At 44.9% G+C, this 22,658-nt stretch overlaps 1 protein-coding gene across 3 annotated transcripts; it reads right to left on the reverse strand.

Annotated features, from left to right (window-relative positions):
• Positions 1-13: 13 nt before the first annotated feature.
• On the reverse strand, positions 14-22,163 carry srfa (serum response factor a). 3 transcript variants are annotated; one of them, XM_005742400.1, is made up of 8 exons: positions 21,217-22,163; positions 14,145-14,411; positions 4,453-4,693; positions 2,000-2,164; positions 1,622-1,732; positions 973-1,170; positions 771-847; positions 14-232 (listed from the first exon to the last, which is right to left on the reverse strand). In XM_005742400.1, the coding sequence occupies exons 1-8, from the start codon at positions 21,949-21,951 to the stop codon at positions 149-151; spliced, it is 1,878 nt and encodes a 625-aa protein (XP_005742457.1). In that variant the 5' UTR covers positions 21,952-22,163; the 3' UTR covers positions 14-148. The 3 variants fall into 3 exon arrangements, with proteins under 3 accessions (XP_005742457.1, XP_013768655.1, XP_005742458.1); XM_013913201.1 differs by having other exon boundaries at positions 746-847; XM_005742401.2 differs by lacking the exon at positions 2,000-2,164 and having other exon boundaries at positions 21,217-22,157.
• Between the last annotated feature and the right edge of the window lie 495 nt (positions 22,164-22,658).

The raw sequence follows: 22,658 nt of genomic DNA on the forward strand, positions 1-22,658 counted from the left end.
TGTGTGTGTGTGTGTGTATTATAAAGTCACATTCAGAAGTATGATGTGAACCCACAAAGGAAGGCATCAATAAATAGAGATGTCAGTCAGTGTGTGTGTGTGTGTGTCCCTGGGTCTGCCGTGTTAAACAGCTCCAGCCGTCTGTCAGTCACTCTTTGAGTTCTGTGCTGTTCACCACCTGGAGCTCCGTCAGGTTACTGCTGCTGCCGCTCGACTGCTGGCCAATCACCATCTGGAAGGCAACAGAGCGATGTCAGGAGACACTACATCAGACAGCCATCGCACGTCATCACATCACACAGCGCGCAGCGCAGATGGAGATCCTGCTAAAGTGCATGCCATTTATCACAGAGTGATGCTGCAACAGATGCTGATGTTTTCTCTGTTATGTGTGTAGGCTGCGGTCTTATCTATTAGGAGACGTTAGATCCAATTAAAGGACTATTTCACCTATTCCAGTTCAGTGAGGGGATTTTCCCATCTGCATATAGTATAAAATACAGATTAATTTGATATAAAATGACATCAATAAACTCCTAAATATTCAAGTTCTGGTTTCCATGCACTGACAAGGTGGTTTTGAGTTTATAGCATGTGTAGAAAACAAGTAAGACACTATGCCAGCTTTCATTCAAAAAACAAGGGCCACAGGCTCAATAGAGCCTCCTGAGTGCCAGTGCTCTGTTAGGATGCATTAGTGCGGTCACATGGCATGCTGGTTGCGTAGGGAATTTGAGAGTTTCACTTGTAAAATGCAGATCTTGCCGTACTGGGTGTAGCTGCACTGCTGAGACAGGGATCTGCACCGTGCCTGGAGGTGCTGTGAGGAACACCTGAGGGACACCACCTATGTGAAGAAAAAAAAAAAAAAAAGGAAAAGACACATTGATTAGAATTTATTGATTACACTTTTTTAATTACAATGCAATCCACATGAGCCACTCAGGAAGCTGTGTGTGCTCGGAGCCTCACCTGTGTCTTGGGCTTGTGCGTGGGACACCTGCATTGCCGAGGTCCCCTGGGAGAAGGCGTTGAGCACAGCCAACCCGCCGTCTGCCAGCGTGGGCGTGGAGGCGTACATCACTGTGTGCGGGCTGGGGTACATCATGTGACCTGCCACAGACGTTGGCACTGATGAAGTGACAATGGTTGCTGGGAGACTTACTGTGGCTGCAAGAAGAGCCAGAAAGGGAGGGAAGCGTCATTCAATGGGTTAAGTGGTGTTTACGCACACTGGCCAGCAGATGGCACTTCATATCTATCCAAATTCAACTGCTAACTCCTACTCATGCAATGTAGAGTGGCAATATTACTCCGTCCTCTGGGAATCAACTCATCCAAACAAGAGGAGAGCAAAAACAAACAGTGCACACAGTAAGAACACAACATATTATGACCTAAAAGGATTTTCTTACTAAAAATTAACAATCAAAAACTCACAAAGGGATCCCATTTCCACTCGCCATCATGATGGGAATAATTATGTACACTGTAGTTTTAATGTTGTGGGACCAGTGTGCAGTTTTTGTTAAACTTTGGTTCACTAACAAAATCTACAAACCCTGTTTGGAACACGTAAATCTGCCTGAAAGACACACGAGTGTCTGTGTGGTTGGCCTACCAGTGGAGTTTGTAGAGGTGTGGGAGATCTCAGGGCTGCTGTCACTGTTGGAGGTGGGCTGGGTGTTAGGATGGACCTGGATAGCTTGGAGCTGCTGGGGTACCCCTGGGCCTGGAGAGACACAGCGGGCAAAAAGCCACTACGGTAAGTCATCAAACACCTCGCCCAGGCCCAGAAGGGCTGCAGTAGTGTGTTAGGGATGAGGGGTGCAGCAGTGAGGACAGCGAATGGTAGACGAGGTAAAAGTCATGCAAGCAGCATTAGGTGCATGATTATAGAGCAGAAAAGGGAGCGTTAGCAGTGCTAGCAGCAGAAGGTTTATGAAGACATGATTAGCACAGGACACGCACAGTCGTGGCAGCATGCAGAGCATGTCACCTGTGAGGGAGACAGCAGCAGGGAAGCGGAAGACAGCCTGCTGTCCCTGCTGTGGCTGTGGGGTGACGGCCAGGGCCTGACCATGCTGCCCCTGGAGGGCCAAGGAGTGCTGTTGCAACTGACTCAGAGGAATGGTGGGGGTACCAGGAGGGAGAGGAGTGCCTGCTGCAGGGGTGTGCACACAAATGCGCGCACGCACACACACACACACACACACACACACACACACACACACACACACACACACACACACACACACACTCTAAGGTTAAGTCTAAATATGAAAGGATAATGCAGTTTGAGAAAGAGCTAATACGTTCATTTCGCATGGAGTTCACTGTCACTGTTAGTCGTTTACAACCTTCAGTTGCTCGACATTTTGACAGCACTTTAGGCTGGAAACACACTTTCTCTTTTTTTAACATTTACCAGGGCTTTAATCAATATGTGTTTTTAACGTTTAGAACACCGGCCCGATAACGTGACGGCAACCAAACAAACAGAATGAATGATTTTCTGTGAGTGAGTCTCATTTGCAAAGCGTGTTTTGTGAGTCTTTTAAACTGGATTTTTTAAATGTAGTTATTTCCTTGGACAATGCTTGATGCTCTTATGTTGGCGTGATAGCCTGACACCGATGGCATGGTGTGAATTGTGCCACCAGCGTGCACATAAGTGCACAAAACTATCAACTTCTACACATTCCTACAAGGTCAAAATTCCAGTGTGCTTTGGGTTAGCAAGTGACGCTTTTATAAAAGGTCACCGACTGAAAATAACGCAGAAGTTGAAATTTCATAGATAGCCACGTGAGTAAACGACAAATCAGAGGTCACCTAGTGGTGTGGCGTTTACTTTCAGCACTCAAAGGTGTGTGTTCAAAAAGCTGTAAAACCTGAATCTGCAGGCGTGTGATAGGTCATGTGACGTAAACACTAACTAGGTGAAACTGTCCTTTTGTAAATCCCAAATCATCCACCTGCTGCACAACTTGTTCTCATCTTCCTCCATCCAAGTGAACTAATGCCAGCCATTTCATTTCTAGAACGTGACTCTGGAGCTACACCCTCACGTTTGGTCATATGCTCCACAGACAGTTGCTGGAGTAGGGTGGGGGCAGGCCCCTTCAAGCTGTCAGCTGAGGAGGCTTTAGTGTGGGAGGGTGTGTTGTTCCACCTGGCGCTGCTGCTATGTGCCAGACAGGTGGTGAGGAGGAGAGAGGGCGCGAGTGAGCGAGCGAGAGAGAAAGCAACAGAGGGTGCGGTGTGGGGGGGAGAGAGCGAGAGAGAGGGAGAGAGAAAGAGAGAGAGAGAGCGTAAAGGTTGCAGAGTAAGATGGTGAAAGAAGAAAAAAAAAACACATTTTTTTTAAAAAGGCGGGAGGACAGAGGCACTGCCTGGCTGTCCTTCACACGTCAGTCAAGATAACAAATAGTCCCCATTAGGCCATCGCGTGTCTGCGCCGTCAGACGCTGTGGCGGAGCACAGACAGCAAAATCTAGCAAGTGACATTACTGTCAGTGCTAAGATAATACAACTCTGACGAGCGCTGGGCATGTTTGGCTTCACAGCTGTAGCGACACTACTGTGACAGAAGACAACATGGCAAAGACTGCCCCCACTGTCTAACAATCCTCAGAACTGTGAACAGAGCAAATAAATATTCCAAAGCATCCTATACAGAAGGAATCATTTTAAATATCTTTTATTGAATTTTTAATATTTCTAATGCCTTGACGGGCAACTGTGATCCTCTTGGAAGTGCCCCTATAGACCCGTATCTGAAAAGGGGAAGCGTAATGAACAATTAAGGGAGAAATCATTTAGACACTCTGGAGGGGACCTCAGATCGAAGCCTGCAGCCCTAAAGTCCTCACCGACTTCCCTTGGGTTTTAAAGCGTCTGCCCTAAATGAAGGGTCACGTCTCGGTCGAGACCACTCTGTCTCCACAAAGTCCGCCTCACATCCTCATATATAATGTCAGCGCAAGCCACCGATCCTTCATTGAATATTCATGACTAATTATGGCCCTTGTTCATCAGCCCTCGCTGCCAGGTCTATTGTGTCCCTCTCACCTAATTATTCCTGTCCCCAAGTGACAATCAAAGGCAGGGCCACTCGCCAACAGACGTGGCTCCCCTGAATACTGGGGGCTTTGTAAAAACCCGAGTGTTGGCTATGAAGAGCTGTTGTGTGATGTAAACAGCCCAGAGAGAGAGAGAAGGGGGGGCACGAGCACTCTGAGATGACGGCTGAGGTCACGCCGCAGTGCCATTTTCATTCTAATCAGCTAATAAGCTAGACAGCACGATGACATTAACAAAACATGAAGGCCAGCAGGAGTGTCTCTTCCAAAGGATGAGGTCAAAACAAACAAATCATTAGGAGTATAAAAACTGAGCTGTGGATGAGGAGGACGAGAAGCCCGGGTGGGTGTTTGCTCTCCAACGTACCGGGCATGAACGTGAAGCCGCCGGGCAGCTGCATGACCCCCGTGGAGGCGCTGGCAGTCTTGAGGACGGTCCCGTTGGCACTGATGTTGCTGTTGGCCGAGACGGGGGCCAGGTAGTTGGTGATGGGAAACGAAGATCCGCTGCTCACCTGCATGGTGGTGGAGGTGGTGGGTACTGTGGACTGGGCGCTGCTGGCCGAGCCTGGCAGGGTCGCTACTGTGAACGTCGGCTTCAGGGCGTCCTGTGGGAAGAAACCAAAGGGTTTAGTTCGGCGTTCCCCGGCTCGTGTCAAAATTCTGAAAACATGTTCCGAACTGGAAATTTAGGACTTAATAAAGCCTCGAATTAAAAACTTCAGCTTAAATGAGTAACTGTTCAAGGTGGCGTTTTTGAGGCTAGCATTTCCAGCTCCAGAAACGCCAACAACTGCACACCTAAAACAACACAATTAATGGGGCTTTTCCTCCACGGGCAGCTGAACACGAGGACGGTTGAAGGGAGAAGCCTTTAATTCTCGGAGCATTTCAGGGACCAATGGATGGCTGACATAAACCAAAGCAGGTTTTAACAATCACAGGGCAAATGGCATAAACAAGCTAAAGAAACAGCCTGGGACTCTTCTAATTGCATCCATATGTAAAACAGTGAGCAGCACAGGGAAGCATTTCTCTGCACGACGACACCGAGCCTTGCAAAGAGCAGCGAGATGGATTCTCAAGTCAGCTCCGAACGCAGGGATTTTATTATGGATGGCAACTTCAGACTAATTGGAAAAACATTTGAAACCCCATTAAAATGCAACTCCATAACCCCCGAGAGAGGAAAAAAAACAAAAACCTATTAAAATCATAACAGTGAGAGCGAGGAACATGACTGTGCATCCTCTTTTGTGCAACACCTGACTACTCGGCATCAGCCATTTATCATCTGCAGCCGTTTCTCCTGCAATTAACATCCAGCCCTACCCGATCTGCCGCCGCTTTATAATTTTGTTGAGTTTCTATGACAACTAACTGACCGCGTAACACGGCGGCTTTGCAAAAATAAAATAATACCTTTTTGAAAAAGGCACAGAAATAAGGCAGATGAGGCAAACTTGAGATGAAAGGATGTGAGATGTAGCATCGCACCAAAGAGCTAATGCGAACATCCATTGAACCGCCGAGCAGGCTGTGTTGGCGAGTGGGCTGCATGATAAGAGCAGAGTAGGCGTTAGGCCGAGACTATAAAGTACATCGAAACCCACCGTGCCCGTTTCTACACACTCGCACAAGCTCTTATTCACATGATACTAATGATCTCTAATAGCACAATGGGAGTAAGCCTACACATTAGAAGGCATTTAATAGTTGGCACGTCTATGTGGGTTCAGTGTTCTTTGAGGGCTTGAGTCCAGGTGATTGGATTCAATCAAAGAGCTGCATCCACATCCAACAGGGATCCTCGGACTCTTAACATTTCCACAGAGGATTTAAAAATAAAAATAAAAAAGGATTTTTTATTTCAAAAGCTAACCCTGATGTGGCCAACATGTCAGCTCCCTTTAGTCTGGTTAGAAGCAATCATCATATATCACCCCGTCCGCTTTTTTCAGCTGCATACACAATGAAATATTACATGGATATAATACAATTACCATTAACTTGCTGCACTATTTGTCAGCTGCCTATGAACTCTGGAACTTGCCCCCTACCCCCCCAATGTCATTTATACTGTCAGCAGTTTGAGGCCAGCCAACTTCCTGGTGATAAACGATTAAAATATTTGATGTTACAAGCTGGAAAAAAAAAAAAAAAATAATTCCACCTCACGTTAGAGCATATTTAGGTGGTCGGTTACGTGGCTGGATCCTTCAAAGATGCAGAGTGAGTGAATAATAAATGTATAATGTCTGGAAAACACATCTGCCTGCAACATCACACCGGCTTACTATGAGGAAGCAAGTGAAGCAAGCGTACTGCATCTTATAGGGTTGAAATTCCAAAAAAAAAGTAAGTGTGCACCTGCTATTGATAAGAGGAAAATCATATAGAAGTAGGCGAAGCCTTCTTCTCTCAGTCCTATTGGCTTTTATATGTAACTGATAACGTGGGTGAGAGGTGGAGAAACCAGCATGCTACTGATAAGCCCTTCCAACCACACACTAGCCATGCAAACACATAAATGGAGCTACTGTAAGGACAAGCTTGCTGTCTTACGCCACACTGCAGTCTAATCAAATAGTAATATTTACAACAGTCTTTTAGCATGGCTCCGACTAATCATTAAACAAAGGCTTTTTTTTTTAAAGCCTATAAACTCCTCTAAGTGTCGCAGTTAACGCAGACTCTTCCAGACTTCACTCTCTTTAACCGGGGGGTTACAAACAGACAAGTCTGAGAAAAGCTGCCACGCTTACAAGAATCTACAAGTGCAAAACTTTGCACTGCTCTTAGTTAGCTGGTCCACTCAACTCCAGGCTCTGCTGAGGGGCTGTGACAGTTCAAGGTCCTTTACCTCTTTAGTTAAACAGCAGCTGGAAAGTCGGAGGGGGGGAGGGCCTCGCAGCGCTGTTCTGCCCTTTCAACCAAAAAGGAAAACGAAATAAATTCACACAACAACAGCCCGTCGCCCATTTGCTATACTATAACTGTCATTCATCAGCGAGTGATTGCTGACAGAGTGAGGCACAGCTGTCACCGCACCTTCCTTCTCCCAGGAGGCTTTACAATGAAACTAAACTAAACTAGACAAAGGGGGGGTAACCGGGTCTGCACTGGTGCACGGGCCACAGGTATCACTGATGGCACAGAGGGAAAAAAGCAATGAGACCACAAGTAAAAATGGAGATATAAAGTATTTCATGAAAGCCAACAGAGCTTGAAGTGTAACTGTAGGGTTTTAGCTACAGTAGCAGTAGAAAGTGTGTGTGTGTGGGGGGGAGGCAGACTGAGCAGAGTCAGACCTGTGTGTGAGGTTTGGGACAGGACAGGGGCAGAGTACAAACAGCTGAGGGCACAGACAGCTGGCGGGAAACCTGAGCACCTCTGAGGGAGAATTAACCCTTTCCGGCCCGCAGAGGCAGCAGGAGGCCACGTGTAAAGACGGCTGCCATCTGACACCAAGCAGCTCTCACCGTTCAGGTCGCAAAACACGACTCTGAAGCAGACAGATATGCCGCTCTGAAGAACGGCTCCGTTTTTTTTAAACATGTGTCTTCTGCTTCCTGTCCCTCCTGAGATCCAATAGGGAGCAGGGGTTTGGCATTCAGAGGGTCAAATAGAGCAATTAGCCTTTGTGCTAGTCAAACAGTCCAGCCGTAACCCCACTATCTCTGTGACCTACATAGCCAAGTTTGCTCTGACCTACTGGTTTGTTTGACCATCTCCGTGTGTCTCCTGTTCAAATGGCCCGTCTATAAACGGTGCTGGCTTTCATTTCACAGTCACGGCGGTGCATAGTAAACATAGGCCGAGGTGGTGTAATGCATTCTTTCAGAACAGAAGCGAGAGCAGAGGATCATTCTTGTGACGTAGCCAACGCTTCAGCTCTGTCATTTCCTGCTTAAGCCTCGTTCATCTCCTCCTATCTCAGTACACGGTTACAAAATGATACAGCATATTAATAAGCATGAACTCCAACACCCCTTTTTACCATAACACACCAACAGTCTGTTTAGCAGAAAACACTTAATATTGGCTCCGAATTAACTAGTCAGTAAGTTATTGTTATACTTTTATATTGTGTTGACTGCAGACGATATTAAGCGGCCGCCTTGGTTCAGATTACTGAGTGGATGGAAATCTCAGCAGGTACTTTTTCCTGCCCACTTACATCCTACCACATATACACAATTACCGAAATCTTAAATCATTACAATCGCTGTATGCGAGTTGAGAAAACACTCACAGTCATGACTGCAACATCTGCATGAGTTCAAAGGGTAACGGTGAAAATAAAAAGGTACCAAGACTGTACCTTCAACTATTTGTTCTTATCCAACCAAATTCTCACTGGTGGTCAATCCCGACTGTGACTTTCATAGGGAGAGAAAGCTACATCAATCTTCCAGGTATGATCTGTTAGTTTTGGAACAAATACCACAAGGAAAAAAAAAAAAGTGCTTTTACAACTGTGACTTGCCCAAAACGGTGACTGATAGCTAATTAATGTTTACATTTACAATGAATATTACTTAAAATGGTAAGTGTTTAAGGCTTTATGTTTTAAGTCTCAGCATAACTATGGGCAAATTTTAATAGAAAGGGCACTAACAGAGGTCTCAAACTGCTCATTCATTAACAAGCACATCCATACACTTTGTTCTATGCTAACTATCTTTCCCAACACACCCCACAAGGACTCTTTGACATGCAGACTGGAGGAGTCGGGGATCGAACCTTGGTGTATTTAGGTGTATTCAAACCACTAACATCCGTCAGTAGCAGCAGCCACACCAACCTGGATGTAAACTGCTGATCTAAATAAAAGTTGACTACAGTCGACCCTTTTATTTGTGGTTTTCAAATCAGCCTCACTATGGCTCAGAACACTAAAAACTAAACTAAACCTAACCAAAGCACGACCTTGTAAAACATCCAGCTTAGTATAATGAGGTACCCCAACGCAGCACATGAAGGCAAAATTTATAGTTGTGCAGTGGAGGGCTGAGTCGTATCCAGCAAGAAATGAATCTTTGGGAGTCAGACTGCGCAGCCCTTAGTTTGCTATGCAATCTATTTTACAAGACAGGAACATCTTTTTCCCCAGCGATGGGGGGATCTCAAGTATTACACATCCTGGCTCTCCTCTATGCACGGTGAACATATGAGATTTAAAAAAAAAACAAAGAAAAAAAAAAACAGATCACACAAAATATGAGGAAAAAAAAAAACATTCGCACATCGAGAATATGTTCTTATAGCTCTTTCATTTCTCTTAAATTTTCTGCATCCTCAAGGTTTGTGTACATGAGGAAAAAAATAAAAATAAAAGCTTCCCAACATTCGCAGGCACCAAACAAGGAGCCGTTTTAAAGGCGGAGGAAATGAGAGAGTAATTAAAAAGGGAAGGACACAAATGATTCTCTATTCATGTGGGATTAATCATTCCAAATTGAAGGTGACAACTGGCAGGCTAGTCCAGTGTTGGTTGGAGAGCCCATTGTGCAGTTTAATGGTGGCTGGCCCTCGTCTAATCTCCCATTTGCTGGCTCCCATCTCCCAGTCTGTCACCCTGCCAGCAACATGGAATTTGCAGCTCCATTTGGGACTGCTAAAAAAGGCAAGGCAGCCCAAGTGGAGGAGGTGCAGCCAATGGCGGCTGACCTGTCCAGTTGCTTGCTGCAAACTTAAGGGGGAGGTGGAGGACGGGATTGCGAGGCGGGGGGTGGATGACATGGCTTTTGTCGCAACGTTGCTTTCCACCACCTCCAGCGCGATCGACATGCTTCATACATGTTTACAGATGTGCGATATAAGCTGTCAGATCTGTTCTTCTCCAGAGCTCGGGGCTGCCGGGGAAAACAAACACGCCGCCGCTCAGTCAGGACAAGTGAGCTCACTCTGGACGTTTTCTGGTCAGTGTTGCGTGGCAAAGTGAACTGTGATAATGAGCGCAGCAACAAATAAACTTCACGAGGAGCACAACAGCAGTGACACCAGCAACCAGAACCAAAGAGGAGGGAGGGGGGAGTGAGGGATGAAGTACGGGAGAAAAGGAGAAGGAAACAGTGCGGGTGGGAGGAGGGGGAAAACCAGAGCCGACTCTGATACTGAGAATTCGATGCCAAGATAGATCATCTAAGTAAGCATAAGTTGTGGGATTTGCTATCCCCTTCCAAAAATAACCCAAAAAGCATAAAAAACAAACATCTGCACTGTAGGGACGTAGTATTACTCATAAACTATCTCCAAAAAAAATGCAAGAAATGCGCAAAAAGCAACAAATCTGCCCTCTGATGTGGTTTCATTTCTCATGTATTCCACCTTTTCCTCTTAACATGCCTCACTCAGACTCTACGTCACACATCACTCTCCCACAATTCCTTTCAAAAGTCCTGAGAGGACCGTCTTGAAGTTACTGCTGCTTTTATGTGTGCTGACAGAGCAATAACAACAAAAAAGCGAGGATTTTCCACAGTGAGTCACACACTAATCTTAATGTCTTATCGTCTCAGGACTCCTTTCGGCTCGAATAAAAGCACTCTTAGGGGGAATGAACTGATCTTGCACTGGAAGACTGCTGAACGTAGAGCCAAACCGACTAATTTCGACCAATATCTAGGGGAAAAATGTGAGAACATTTCCACAGCAGCTGCTGTGTTTTACCACAAAGAAGAAATCAGAGGCAAAGACACATGACAGCCCAGCTAGTGACGGATCGGTCCAATCAGATGGAAAGAAGACACTGCGCTGCGAGGCAGAAAGGAGCTGTCCATCATTTCATAAACAACTATTTGAAATGATGAACTCCCCTCCCCCATCATGCCAATTTACTCGTGATGTTTTATGTTTAACAGTGACGTGTGGCTTTTTCAGGTTATAGCTTAATAACAATCTATCAGTGCACAGCTTGGTGAATAGACTCATTTGCTTTCTTGCATAGGAAATCAAATGGATAAGATCCCACTACCACAGTCTTTATATTTTACCCAGCATCGCAACGTTACCAGAACTGGTTTTACTTTGTGAAATGTGCAACATGCTTACATCTATATAGCAATTGATGGATGGACCTCCCTGAGCCTGGTTCTGCTGGAGGTTTCTTCCTGTTAAAAGCTAGTTCTTCCTTCTCACCCTCCCAAAGTGCGGCATCTTTGATCGTTGGTGTTTTCTCTGTGTCGTTGTAAGGCCTTTACCTTACAATGTAAAGCGCACTGAGATGTCTGCTGTTGCGATTTGGTGTTATATAAATAAAGACAATTGAATTGAACTTTTCCAGCTGACCACTCAAAGTGTTTTAAACTACAAGTCACGCTTAATCTTTATTCTGTGTATCTCCCACTACTTTATCTGCCTCACATCCAAGGCCAATTTAGAGCCACCAATTACACCCAGTATGCATGTCTTTGGACTCTGGGATGAAGTGAACACAGATACAGGAAGAACATGCAGACTCCAAAGCTGGGGTTCAAACCGAGAACCTGCTTACCTGCTTGTGACCCATCAGTGTTCAATGCTCCACTACCATGCCACTCAAATGTACTGCAGACCAAATCATTTCTCCTTTAACTTCCTAGGACCTGGCGTCCACATATGTGGACATCACATTTTGGGTTGTCTAACCCAAAATACAAAGCTTTGTTCTACAAGGGCCTGATATCCACTTACACGGACGTTATACTGCCACTGTTTTTCAAAATGTAAAGCGAATGTCCTCATATGTGGATTTCATTTTTCTCAAACAAAAATCAGGTAAAAAAGAAATAAATAAAAAATCAGGTAATTCTTTGTTTTTACATTCATCAGGTCCCAATCAGCAAAGAGAAATCAAAAATGCATGCCATGAAAGAGTTCACACATACAAATAAATCAGAAATAAAGGCTTGTACTCTAAAAGACAATACTTGCTCCAAAACTAGGGAGACTTGAGCTTTTCCGATCCAAGGAATAATTTCAGGCATAAAATCATCCTTTTCTCCAGTACAGACAGAGCTACGCTAGCCATTTCCTTTGTTTTCCAGGCTTTTCGCTAATCTAAACTAAGCCGCTGTGTGCTTGCCTCGAGAGTGGTATTGAAAGACAATCAGTGAACTAGCTATTACACTGTTTCTGTTAAGCCCTATCAGTTTATTTTGTCATTTGATTTTATGAGCGATGCTAAAGGCACCAAATTACATCTACTTCAATCATCTAAGCTTTTCCTTTTTGCTTCTTCAAAAGGTTATCCGCTCCCCCACCAGTCTCTGCAAAACCCGGATTGTTTAGACTACAGTGGAGTGTATTCATGACATACTATTCCTGATGAACAGCGTCCAGACTCGGCAGAAGTTCACGCTGCAAGCACACACATAAAACGATCCCTCGCATTCGAGGGATCCGATCCACCTGCTTGTCCTGTCCTAACCGCCTGACGAAATCTCGCCCGCTGACGATTTCTGCTGCGTCCCACTGTACACAGGGGTTCACGAGGTCTCACGCTAGCCTCCCACACTCAAAACTGCAGTTGGGGGTGGTGGGTGGGAGTGGACGCTCAGAGGTCACAGTATCACAGCCAGTCACCCAAATAGCTGTCACATGAAATGGGACGAAAAATGTTTCCAATACACCCGCTCATATCTACTTCCAGAACCCACCCCCTACCCCCCCACTCCCTGCCCTCCATATCACTAAAATGAGAGGAGGTGGTGGTGCTGGTGGTGGAGGAGGGTGTGTGTGTGTGTGTGTGTGTGTGTGTGTGTGTGTGTGTGTGTGTGTTGGGGGGGTGAATCACAGGACTCCAAAGACAGCTGCAGCTTATAAGGAATGTGAGGGGCCTCAGCCAAGAGTGCAGGCAGGGAAACCATACCATATATGGCAACAGAGGCAGAACTAATTTTTATCAATGAGCAGAGCGGGCATGAGAGTGGCTTAACATGCAAAGGTTGATCTCCCATCCCTGACGATGTATGGCATGTGTTAGTTAGCGCCTTGTGAAAACAGCATGCGGGCAAACAGTATGGAAGTGTGCGTCTTCAAAGGGGAATACTTAAGCTGGGTAAACAGTCGAGGGAATCCAGCACGTGATTGTACAAAGCTGACAACAGCCACCGATCAATTCAACGCTTCAAACCCTTAGATGTTTTAAAGTTCAATGACACAGAAACCAAACTTTTTCATTCAAACTTAAAATAATAATTGGGAGAAATTAAGTGAAAGGTTACCTGTTGTATTATTATTTTTTATCATTTCTACAATGACGCAAGTTGTGAAAATGCGGCAACATCCAAATATTTTAAGACTCACACGTTCTGTTAAACGACTCAAAGTGAATATCAGACGTCTCTGTCCCAAAAATCAAACGTAAACAGCAAAAGCCTCCATATAGCAGACCGCGTGTTTCTCGTCCAAACACAGCCCAGGCCTGCAGTGATTTATCTTCACGAGTGTTACGAGGTTTTCCTGGATGAGGGGTCAAAAAGGTAAAAGTGAAGACGGCTCTCTTTTTGGTGGAGCGGGGATAAATTCTGCACGTCTTATCCGGCTTTCCCTTCTGCACGAATGCTTTGAAGGACTACTGAAGACTTCTTGGTTTCACTGAAAAAACGATTTGGTGCCCAGAACCAAACCGCGAGCCCAAACCAGAAGCCTCACATGTTAACGGGCAAAAGTTCAAAACTGTGTTTACAATAGGACAAAGATTATTTTCCACAGCTGCTTGTGGGTTTGATTTATTTGTTCTCCTTGTACGCTGGCCTTTTCTGGAGAGATTTCCCATTATATCCATTAGCGACTCTACTGTGCTTTTTGAGGGGTTTTGGGGTTTTTCTTTAATTTGCACTGAAATCCATGTCTCTATTAGAGAACAGACAGTGAGTCACAATGACTTTAGTACCTGAACGCAGGAGAGATGAGCTGTGGAGACAGATACAGGAGTGAGCGCAAATTATTAATAGTGGACCTTTGCTCTTTTGAAACGAGGCAGCGAATCTTATTATTTATTAAATGTTTGTACTTTTTGTCTTGGCCAGCTGGAGGACCGGCCTGCAACCGCTTTCACTTTATGATACTCACCTTTGTGTCGCCCATGCTCTCCGACTCCGACACCTGGTAGGTGAGGTCAGTCTCCTCAAACCCGGTGGCGCTCATGCGCTGATCTGTGGACGGGTCGGAGCGCGGCGGAGAGTCTGGCGAGTTGAGGCATGTCTGGATCAAGGCTTTGCCCGTTTCACTGGTGATCATGGGCTGGAGTTTGCGAGTAGCAAAAGTGTACACGTGACCCGTTTCGCTGGCCACAAGTAGCAGAACCTGGGTTCCCGTCAGGGTGGAGAGTTCATAGGCCTGAGAAAGTGAGAAGAAGATGTGATTAACCGACCGAGAGAACGGGCCAAGAGTCGAGCTAGAAATCCAAACATCAAAAAAAAGAAAAAGAAAAAAAGAGCTAGTTCGCCAAATTAGGGCTTGGATTACCTTCACATCATGTGCAAATTAACCCTAAAAATGGAGGAGGGAATGAATCTGTGGGAAAACAGCCAAGAGAACACTAGAATCTATAAATACTTCTTTGGTGGACTCTGACGTATAGCACAAATGAAACTAAAATAACACAAGATAAGGCTTCCCAGAATAGAGAGTGTGATATAGTCGAGAGACTGATTGCAGGAAAGTGCAAGCTTGATAGACAGGGGGAATAGTAGTAACTGAGTCTTGACAGGAGGAATATTTTAAACACTCAGAGGTGGCTGCCTGCAAAACACGAGGTCTCCGTCGCACTCCGCCGGCTCGTCATTCATCGCACAGCTTGCAGACACTCGCATTAAAGCTCCCCAGAGCGAAGGGAGAAGCACACCGAGATTCAGCTCCATCCAACGCACACACACGACCGAGTGCACCCTGATGCTGCACTCGGTGTGAACTCCTGAGAAAGCCTTTATCTACATGAGTCATCAGTTATCTGGAGGATGCTCCTGGTGCTGCGAAGGCACAGTGCCGTTACCATCGCCTTGGCAAGCACAGCGTACCCAGAGCCGAGCTGACAGATGTGCCGTTGCAAGGTGGAGCGGAACACACTGTCAGACGCAGCAAAAAGGGGGAGGGGGAGGACATGAATCACATTCAAATTAAAGCGTTTTATTGAGCAGTTATAAAACCCATGTCGCTGTCCGAGTCTACTCCACCATAGTGTGCTCATTATGGACCGTATCTGTCCTGTCTTCGCTATCTGACCACATAATCGGCTTTAGTGTGCAGTAACATGACGACAGAGAACATAAAGGCTAATGATGACTAGCTGCAACTGCAGCGGCTCGCCGGCACGCTGCACTTATTTAACCTGAACGATTCGACTCCGACTTAGTGCTGCCTGCAGAGGAGGGTCCCTAACAACAGAGCTCGATGTTTGGCCAACATCCATGACAGAAAAGGAATAATTTATCAAGTTGAGAGTGCTATGTGGCAACACAAGCTACATAGTGCTTTAATAAGTTTCCTTGCTCTGCTGATTTTCACATAAATATTTATGACTGCAGGGCGTGTGTGTGGTGGTGCTGCTGGTGGCGGTGATGTTCCTCTGACTGTAATTGGTTCCTATGCCACAAAATATGCCAGCCAGGTCTATTTATCAAATAACTGAGAAAAAAAAGAAAAGAAAAGACCCATCCACAAACAACTGAAAGTACATGTAGTTTTAACCCACTCCCACCCAAAAAAGGGTTTTCAGGGTATGTCTTCTTAATGCAAGTCCCAAACTTAGTCATAAGAGAAGTCAGCTGTGGGTTTAAATCCCTTGAAAGTCTTGGTTGGTCTTCCCTTCTCATGCAAAGGCGCATTCAGCAATTTTACAAAGATGGGCACGGTTAGGATCAATCGCTTAACTCAGCGGTCCCCAACCTTTTTTGCGCCACGGACCGGTTTATGTCCGACAATATTTTCACGGACCGGCCTTTAAGGTGTCGCGGACAAATACAACAAAATAAAACCAGTACCGGTACCAAAAAACAGAAGATTTATTCATAACACAAGGGGAAAGACCCAGGGAAACAGAGTTAACGATAAAAACGCTAAAGAGAAAAATTAAGATATAAACCGACAAAACCCCTGAAAACCATATATTTTACACCCAAGCCTCAACTCCCGCGGCCCGGTACCAAAAGACTCACGGACCGGCCCGGGGGTTGGGGACGCTGGCTTAACTTACATACACTAGTCAGGTACAACTTGCAAATACTAGGTTGAACCCTTCTGCCTTCAGAACCATCTTTGTGGAACTGTCCCATGATGTTAATCTCCCATTCCCCCACATCCCAAAGTGCTCTATTGGACTGAGATCTGGTGACTGTGGAGACCATTTGAGTACAGTGAACTTATCGTGTTCAAGAAATCAGTACGATGATCTGAGCTTTGTGACATGATGCATCATCCTGCTGGAAGCAGCCTAGAGAAGATGGTTACACAGCAGTTATAAGGAGATGGACATGGTCAAGTACGTAGGCTATGCTGTTTAACAGTTGGTACTTAATCACCGACACTATGTTGTTTGCACCATATTCCGATCATACTATTTGCATGTTGCAGAAGAACTCAAGACTCATCAGATCAAGCGAAATTTGTCTGATTTTAGGCTCGGTTTCATGTTCTTAGCAGATAAGGTGGCACCAGTGGGGTCTTCTGCATCTGCGGCCTATCTACTTCAAGGTCTGACATGTGATGCATTCAGAGATGCTTTCCTCCATATCTTGGTTGTAACCCGTGGTTGTTTGAGTTACTGTTACCTTCCTATCAGCTCGAAGCAGTCTGGTCATTCTCTTCTGACCTGTGACATAAACAAGGCATTTTCACCCCGTGAACTGCTCCCCATCTCTCTTCTTTGGAGCATTCGCTATAAATTTTCGATGGTTGTGAAGAAATCCCAGCAGATCAACAGTTTCTAATATACTCGGACCAACCTGTCAACAACCAGGCTTCAATCAGTTAAATCTCCTTTCTTGTATATTCCTGAGCTCCATTTGAACAGCAGGTCGTCTTGATCATGGCTAACGTACTTAAATGTATTGAACTGCTGCCATGTGATTGGCCGATTAGACATCTGGGTTTTAAGAGTAATTGAATAAGTGTACCTAATACAGTGGGCAGTCAGTTTATGTACAGCAGCTATCTCAAGTGCTGAAAATAATATTTGTTCTAACTTTTCAGAGATATTCTCAGAAGGATTTGATGATTGTGTTACTAAATGTTTTATTTTATTTTCAGACCAAATATGCTACTTGAAGATAAGAAGCAGGGCTCTGTGAAATTGGCAGCCATCCTTTAATCCTCTAAACTTTAGTAGACTAAATTATTCATCATGTAGCTGAAAAATCTAGGACTGACCCATACTGAAGTTCCAATTTGGCCAAAGCCAATGCCTCTCCTTTTTTGTATTTCACGCTACCATTAAAAAAAAAACCCAAAACACTAAAATATTTAACACAGCAGATGAATATCAGCCATTCAGCTGAGACTAAATGCAATCGTATGTCAATGTATTCCTGAGGAAAAAATGAATAACTGCCAGATACACAGTAGTTTGCAGTCCTTCACCTTCTATGTCAAGAAATAAATAAAATACTAATAGAAAGTTCCTGAAACCTAACACTGTGCCTTAAAAGTCTCATAAAATCACCAAAGTTATAAGAAAAAGAAGCAGAAAAATGTATTCTTTACTCAATTTTATTTATATAGCACCAAATTGCAACAACAGTATTTTAAGGTAGAGACCCATTAATAACAGAAAACAAAAAGTCCCAAAAATCATATGAATCCCCTATGAGCAAGCACTTTGGCGACAGTGGGAAGGAAAAACTCCCTTTTAACAGGAAGAAACCTCCAGTAAAACCAGGCTGAGGGAGGGGCGGCCATCTGCCACAACCAGCTGTGGGTGAGTGAATGAAGACGGGAAAAACACATGCTGTAGAAGAGAGCCGGAGATTAATAACAAATAATTAAATGCAGAGAGGTATTTAAAGACATAGTGAGTGAAAAAGGTGCTGGAAATCCCCCAGCAGCCTAGAACTATCACAGTGTAACTACTAAGGGAGGATTCAGGGTCACCTGATCCAACCCTAACTATATGCTTTATTAAAAAGGTATCAAAGTTTAAAGCCTAATCTTAAAACTAGAGACAGTGTCTGTCTCCTGAATCCAAACTGGAAGCTGGTTACACAGAAGAGGGGGCTGAAAGCTGAAGGCTCTGCCTCCCAGCTACTATTAAAAATCTAAGAACCACAAGTAAACCTGCAGTCTGAGAGGAAAGTGCTCCAATGGTACTATACTATGGTACGGTACTATAAGGTCACCGAGATAAGATGGGGCCTGATTATTCAAGAGCTTGTATGTGAGGAGAAAGATTTGAATTCAATTCTGGATTTAACAGGGACCCAATGAAGAGAAACCAATATAGGAGAAATATGCTCTCTTTCTAGTTCCCATCAGTACTCTCACTGCAGCATTTTGGATCAACTGAAGGCTTTTGAGGGGCGGTAATGCCATCCAGAGAAAGCATCTGGGTAGAAACTGTGTTACTAAGATTTTATTGGGGCAGAGTACAATAACCTCAGTTTTATCTGAATTTAGAAGCATAAAAAATTAGAGTCTTTAAAAGATTTCTGCAGTTTAACTAATTGGTGTGTGTTATCTGGCTTCATGGGTAGATAAAGCTGGGTGTCATCTGCATAGCAGTGAAAATGTATGCTACACCTTCTAATGATAGTGCCTAAGGGAAGCGTGTATAACGTAAACAGAATTGGTCCTAGCACGGACCCCTGTGGAACTCCATAATTAAACTTACTATGTGAAGAGGACTCTCCATTTACATGAACAAACTGGAGTCTATTAGATAGAAATTATTCAAACCACTGCAGCGCAGTACCTTTAATACCTACAGCGTGCTCTAATCGCTGTAATAAAATGTTATGATCAACAGCATCAAACTCTGTACTGAGGTCCTGCAGGACAAGCACAGAGATGAGTCCACTGTCAGAGGCCATAAGAAGATCATTCGTAACCTTCACTAAAGTGGTTTCTGTACTGTGATGAGCTCTGAAACCTGACTGAAACTTTTTAAATAAACCACTTCTCTGCAGATAAAAGGAAGTTTGGAGATTGGCTTGCAATTTGCTAAGGACGCCGAGTCAAGTGGTGGCTTTCTAAGTAACGGTTTAACTACCTGACGGCCTGTGGTACATAGCTGATAAATAAATATAGGTTTATCCTTCCTTGAGCAGTCTTGCAGGAATTCTGTCTAGAAGACGTTGATGGTTTGGAGCAAATAATGTGTGTGACGCTGACAAGTTATGATTTCTCTAATGGTTACAATTTTATTTGTGAAGAAATTCATGAAGTCATTACTCAAAGGCACAAAAGCATTTTTTAAAAAATGTAATATTTCAACTAAATGACAAATCATTCTTTCATTAAACTCATCAAAGCAGGAAAAACTTTAGGTGTAAGTAATAGCATAATGAATATATGGACGCACTCCATTTAGCAGAGGCCATTCCACAGGACATGCACCGGAGTCACACCTAATGTTCTTCATACCACTTGTGCTGCTTTTCCCCACTATAGAAAGTCATATCATATATGCCACATATTAGTACTAATTGAGTAACCCTGAACCTCAAACTGACGTAATTATTTAACAGTGTGTGTTTACAAGGCTGCAAGCTGAGGCACACATAAGAAGAGAACAAACAGGCCTGTGCTACACTAACTGCATCCTTCAAAATGAAAGTGGGCTCATCCTAGACCAATCTATGAATCTTCCCACTCCACCCACCTGTCATTTTCTGTGATGGCTGGCATAGTGTGGGCAACCTTTTCAAAAAAAAAAAAAAGAAAAAGAAAAGAAAACCATCCCCACACTGTGTCAAATAGTGTTCATGTTGCCAAGAGCCTACATAAAGACACCTCAGTTTCCACGACAACAGTCTGGGATACATAAAAAGAGAGAAACACAGCAGAGCGCATGGTGCAGCCGAAGAAACACAGGGACAAGTTAAAGGAAAGAGGGGGGAAAAAAAACTCCTGGACTCCAATAAAGCACCTCTTACAAGTGTTTATTTAAAGTCATGATGAAAAGTGGTCGAGTCCACATCACAATAACTGCTGGGCTTGTGGTCAACAGCTGACCCCAGCTCAAGTAATCCACTCTCCGTGACTCTATACCAAACGGTGGTGTTTTATTGTGGCATCAAATCATGTGGGTGAGCTGTGAATTTCCTCAGAAATGTTGCTTTAAGGAGACAGTAATGAGAGCAGTTATGACTGAGAAGCAAGGTTTGTCATCTTTAATGTCGCCTGCTTATGAGCAAGAGTCAAATGACAAAACTGGAAACCAGGACAAGTCATCAGTGAGACTTAGACGTCTGTGTAATGTACAGCACCATAATGCATGCACAGACAGACAGCACCCCACCACCACCACCACACAACCCAGGCTTCTCGCTTCTGTCTCAGTGTTCTTTGACCGTTCTTTGGTCTGTTTCCCTGGGGTTTAGTTAGCTGTTGGCACATACAGGCCGACTGCTGCTTACTGCCACATGGCTGCCGCCTGTAAGCAGTGACGGAGTGAACAGGCTGTGACTTGTGATGAGAACTACATCTAATAGTTGCAAGGATGTCTGTGAAGGTGTGTGCGGGTATGCAGGCATGAATCAGTTTATACGTTTCTGTGTGTGATAGTTGGGATTGGGGGTGTCATAAATAGACCGGTCATTTGCTCTATTCTATTTAAAGCCCAGTGGCTGTCATGAATGTTCTGACTTCCTCACATCCACTGAGTCACTTCTGGACCACAATGGCTTTGTCTTTCATAAGAAATACACTGACACAAGACTGACATCAGGTCAGCAGCATGTAGGCTCACATGAAAAAAAGAAAAACCCCAACCCAAAGTCTTTCTTGTGGTTATTGTAATAACAGATGCACACTGTCCCAGGGTGTTGTGGTTTTTTTAAAAAGGTTATTAACAAGTGCACTTCCATGAATGACTGCAAAGCACCCTACAGTGTGACACTGCTGTACTTCCAGGCCAATCAACAGCTAAAAGAGACTCGCAAATCAAACGCTGGCGCAGCTGGATGAGATCCAGACGCATCACCTGACTCACCTTCTTCATTATGCCCGTCTTCCTCTTACTGAAAGTGGTGTACCGTCTCAGCTTGTTGTCAATAAATTCCATCTTTATCTTTACGCGTCCACGTGTCTTCTTGCCCGGCTTTGCCCCGGCGACCCCTCCGGGCACCATGCTGTAACCTCCGGGAGATACTCCTACCTCCTGCCCCGACACCGCAGCCTCCATCTCCCCTCTCTCCCGCTTCACCCCTCTCCTACTGTCCCCAAGTGAACCCACGGGTTCGTCATCATCTCCGGAGTCCGAGTCGTTATCTGAGCCGCTGCACAGAGGCGCACTCTCCCGGTCCGGATCGAAGCGGGTTCCGTGAGGCAACATTACTCCTGGACTTAAGCCCACCATGCTGCTTTGAACGGAAGTCTGAAGAGGGTTTACACCGGTCCCGTTCCCCGGCCTCGCACCTCTCGGACCCCCTGGACCATTAGCTCCCAGCATCCCAATGGTATCTCTGTCCCCTTGTCGCCCTGCAGCACCGGTACTCTCGCTGACCCCGGGTAGAGCTTGCCCTGATCTGACAAGAAGGGGACGAATCCCGCTGCCGACCAACCCCGAGCCGTGTCCTGTGGTACCCCTGCCTGAACCCGAGCCGTTTCCAGGTGGTGCTGATCCAACCTGGCTCGGTAACATTATATATTTACTGGAGCGAGTTTTTTTAAACACCAGCCAAGACAGCTGGATTCGGTTGCCTCGTAAATGACTGATAAAACGCATACACGTCCGGGCCACGATATGTAAACAAACCCGACCAAATGATAATTCAGAGACTCCAGGAAATTACCGAGACAAACTTTCGAAAGTGATGCTGCCCCCAAGACCCTTCAACCCCGGCTCAGTTTGCTTCACCCTCCTCCTCTATTTCCAAAACTCTGAGCACTTTCTCAAAAAGGAAAGCGCGAAGAGCGACCTCCATATTGCTGCGCCACGTCACCTAGTCCGCCATGTGAACCGAAAATAGCTCGAGTGTCGATTTGCTCGCACACAAGTCGAAGTTTCTCTCAGATAATGTTACAGTATTTCTCTTTCCGCGTGTCACAAACGAACATAAACCTCAAAATTTAAGACAGCGAAAGCGACAGCGGAGTAATACCTCAGCCGAGGAACTACTTCCCTCCTTATAAAGAGATACAATGTTTCCTTATTTGGTGCTGTCTCTCCTTATTTGGTGAGTCACAGCGTCGTGTACGGATTGGCTGAGGATTATCTGAGGAGTGCTGTCATTGGTCAGCGAAGCACACTAATTAGAATAAATACCAAAATGGTTGCGCTAACCGACAACGTCACCGTGGAGAAGTAAAAAGGCACCAACATAACAAAACATCCAACTTTTATTTTATTTATTTATTTTAATTACCCACAGGTTGTGGCGCCTATACCACACAGCAAACTCCCATTTTCCCGGAAGTTGAACTATATCATCT

This window comes from Pundamilia nyererei, unplaced genomic scaffold (assembly GCF_000239375.1).
Source record: "Pundamilia nyererei isolate P.nyererei 1_Seehausen unplaced genomic scaffold, PunNye1.0 scaffold00120, whole genome shotgun sequence".
Lineage (NCBI taxonomy): Eukaryota > Metazoa > Chordata > Actinopteri > Cichliformes > Cichlidae > Pundamilia > Pundamilia nyererei.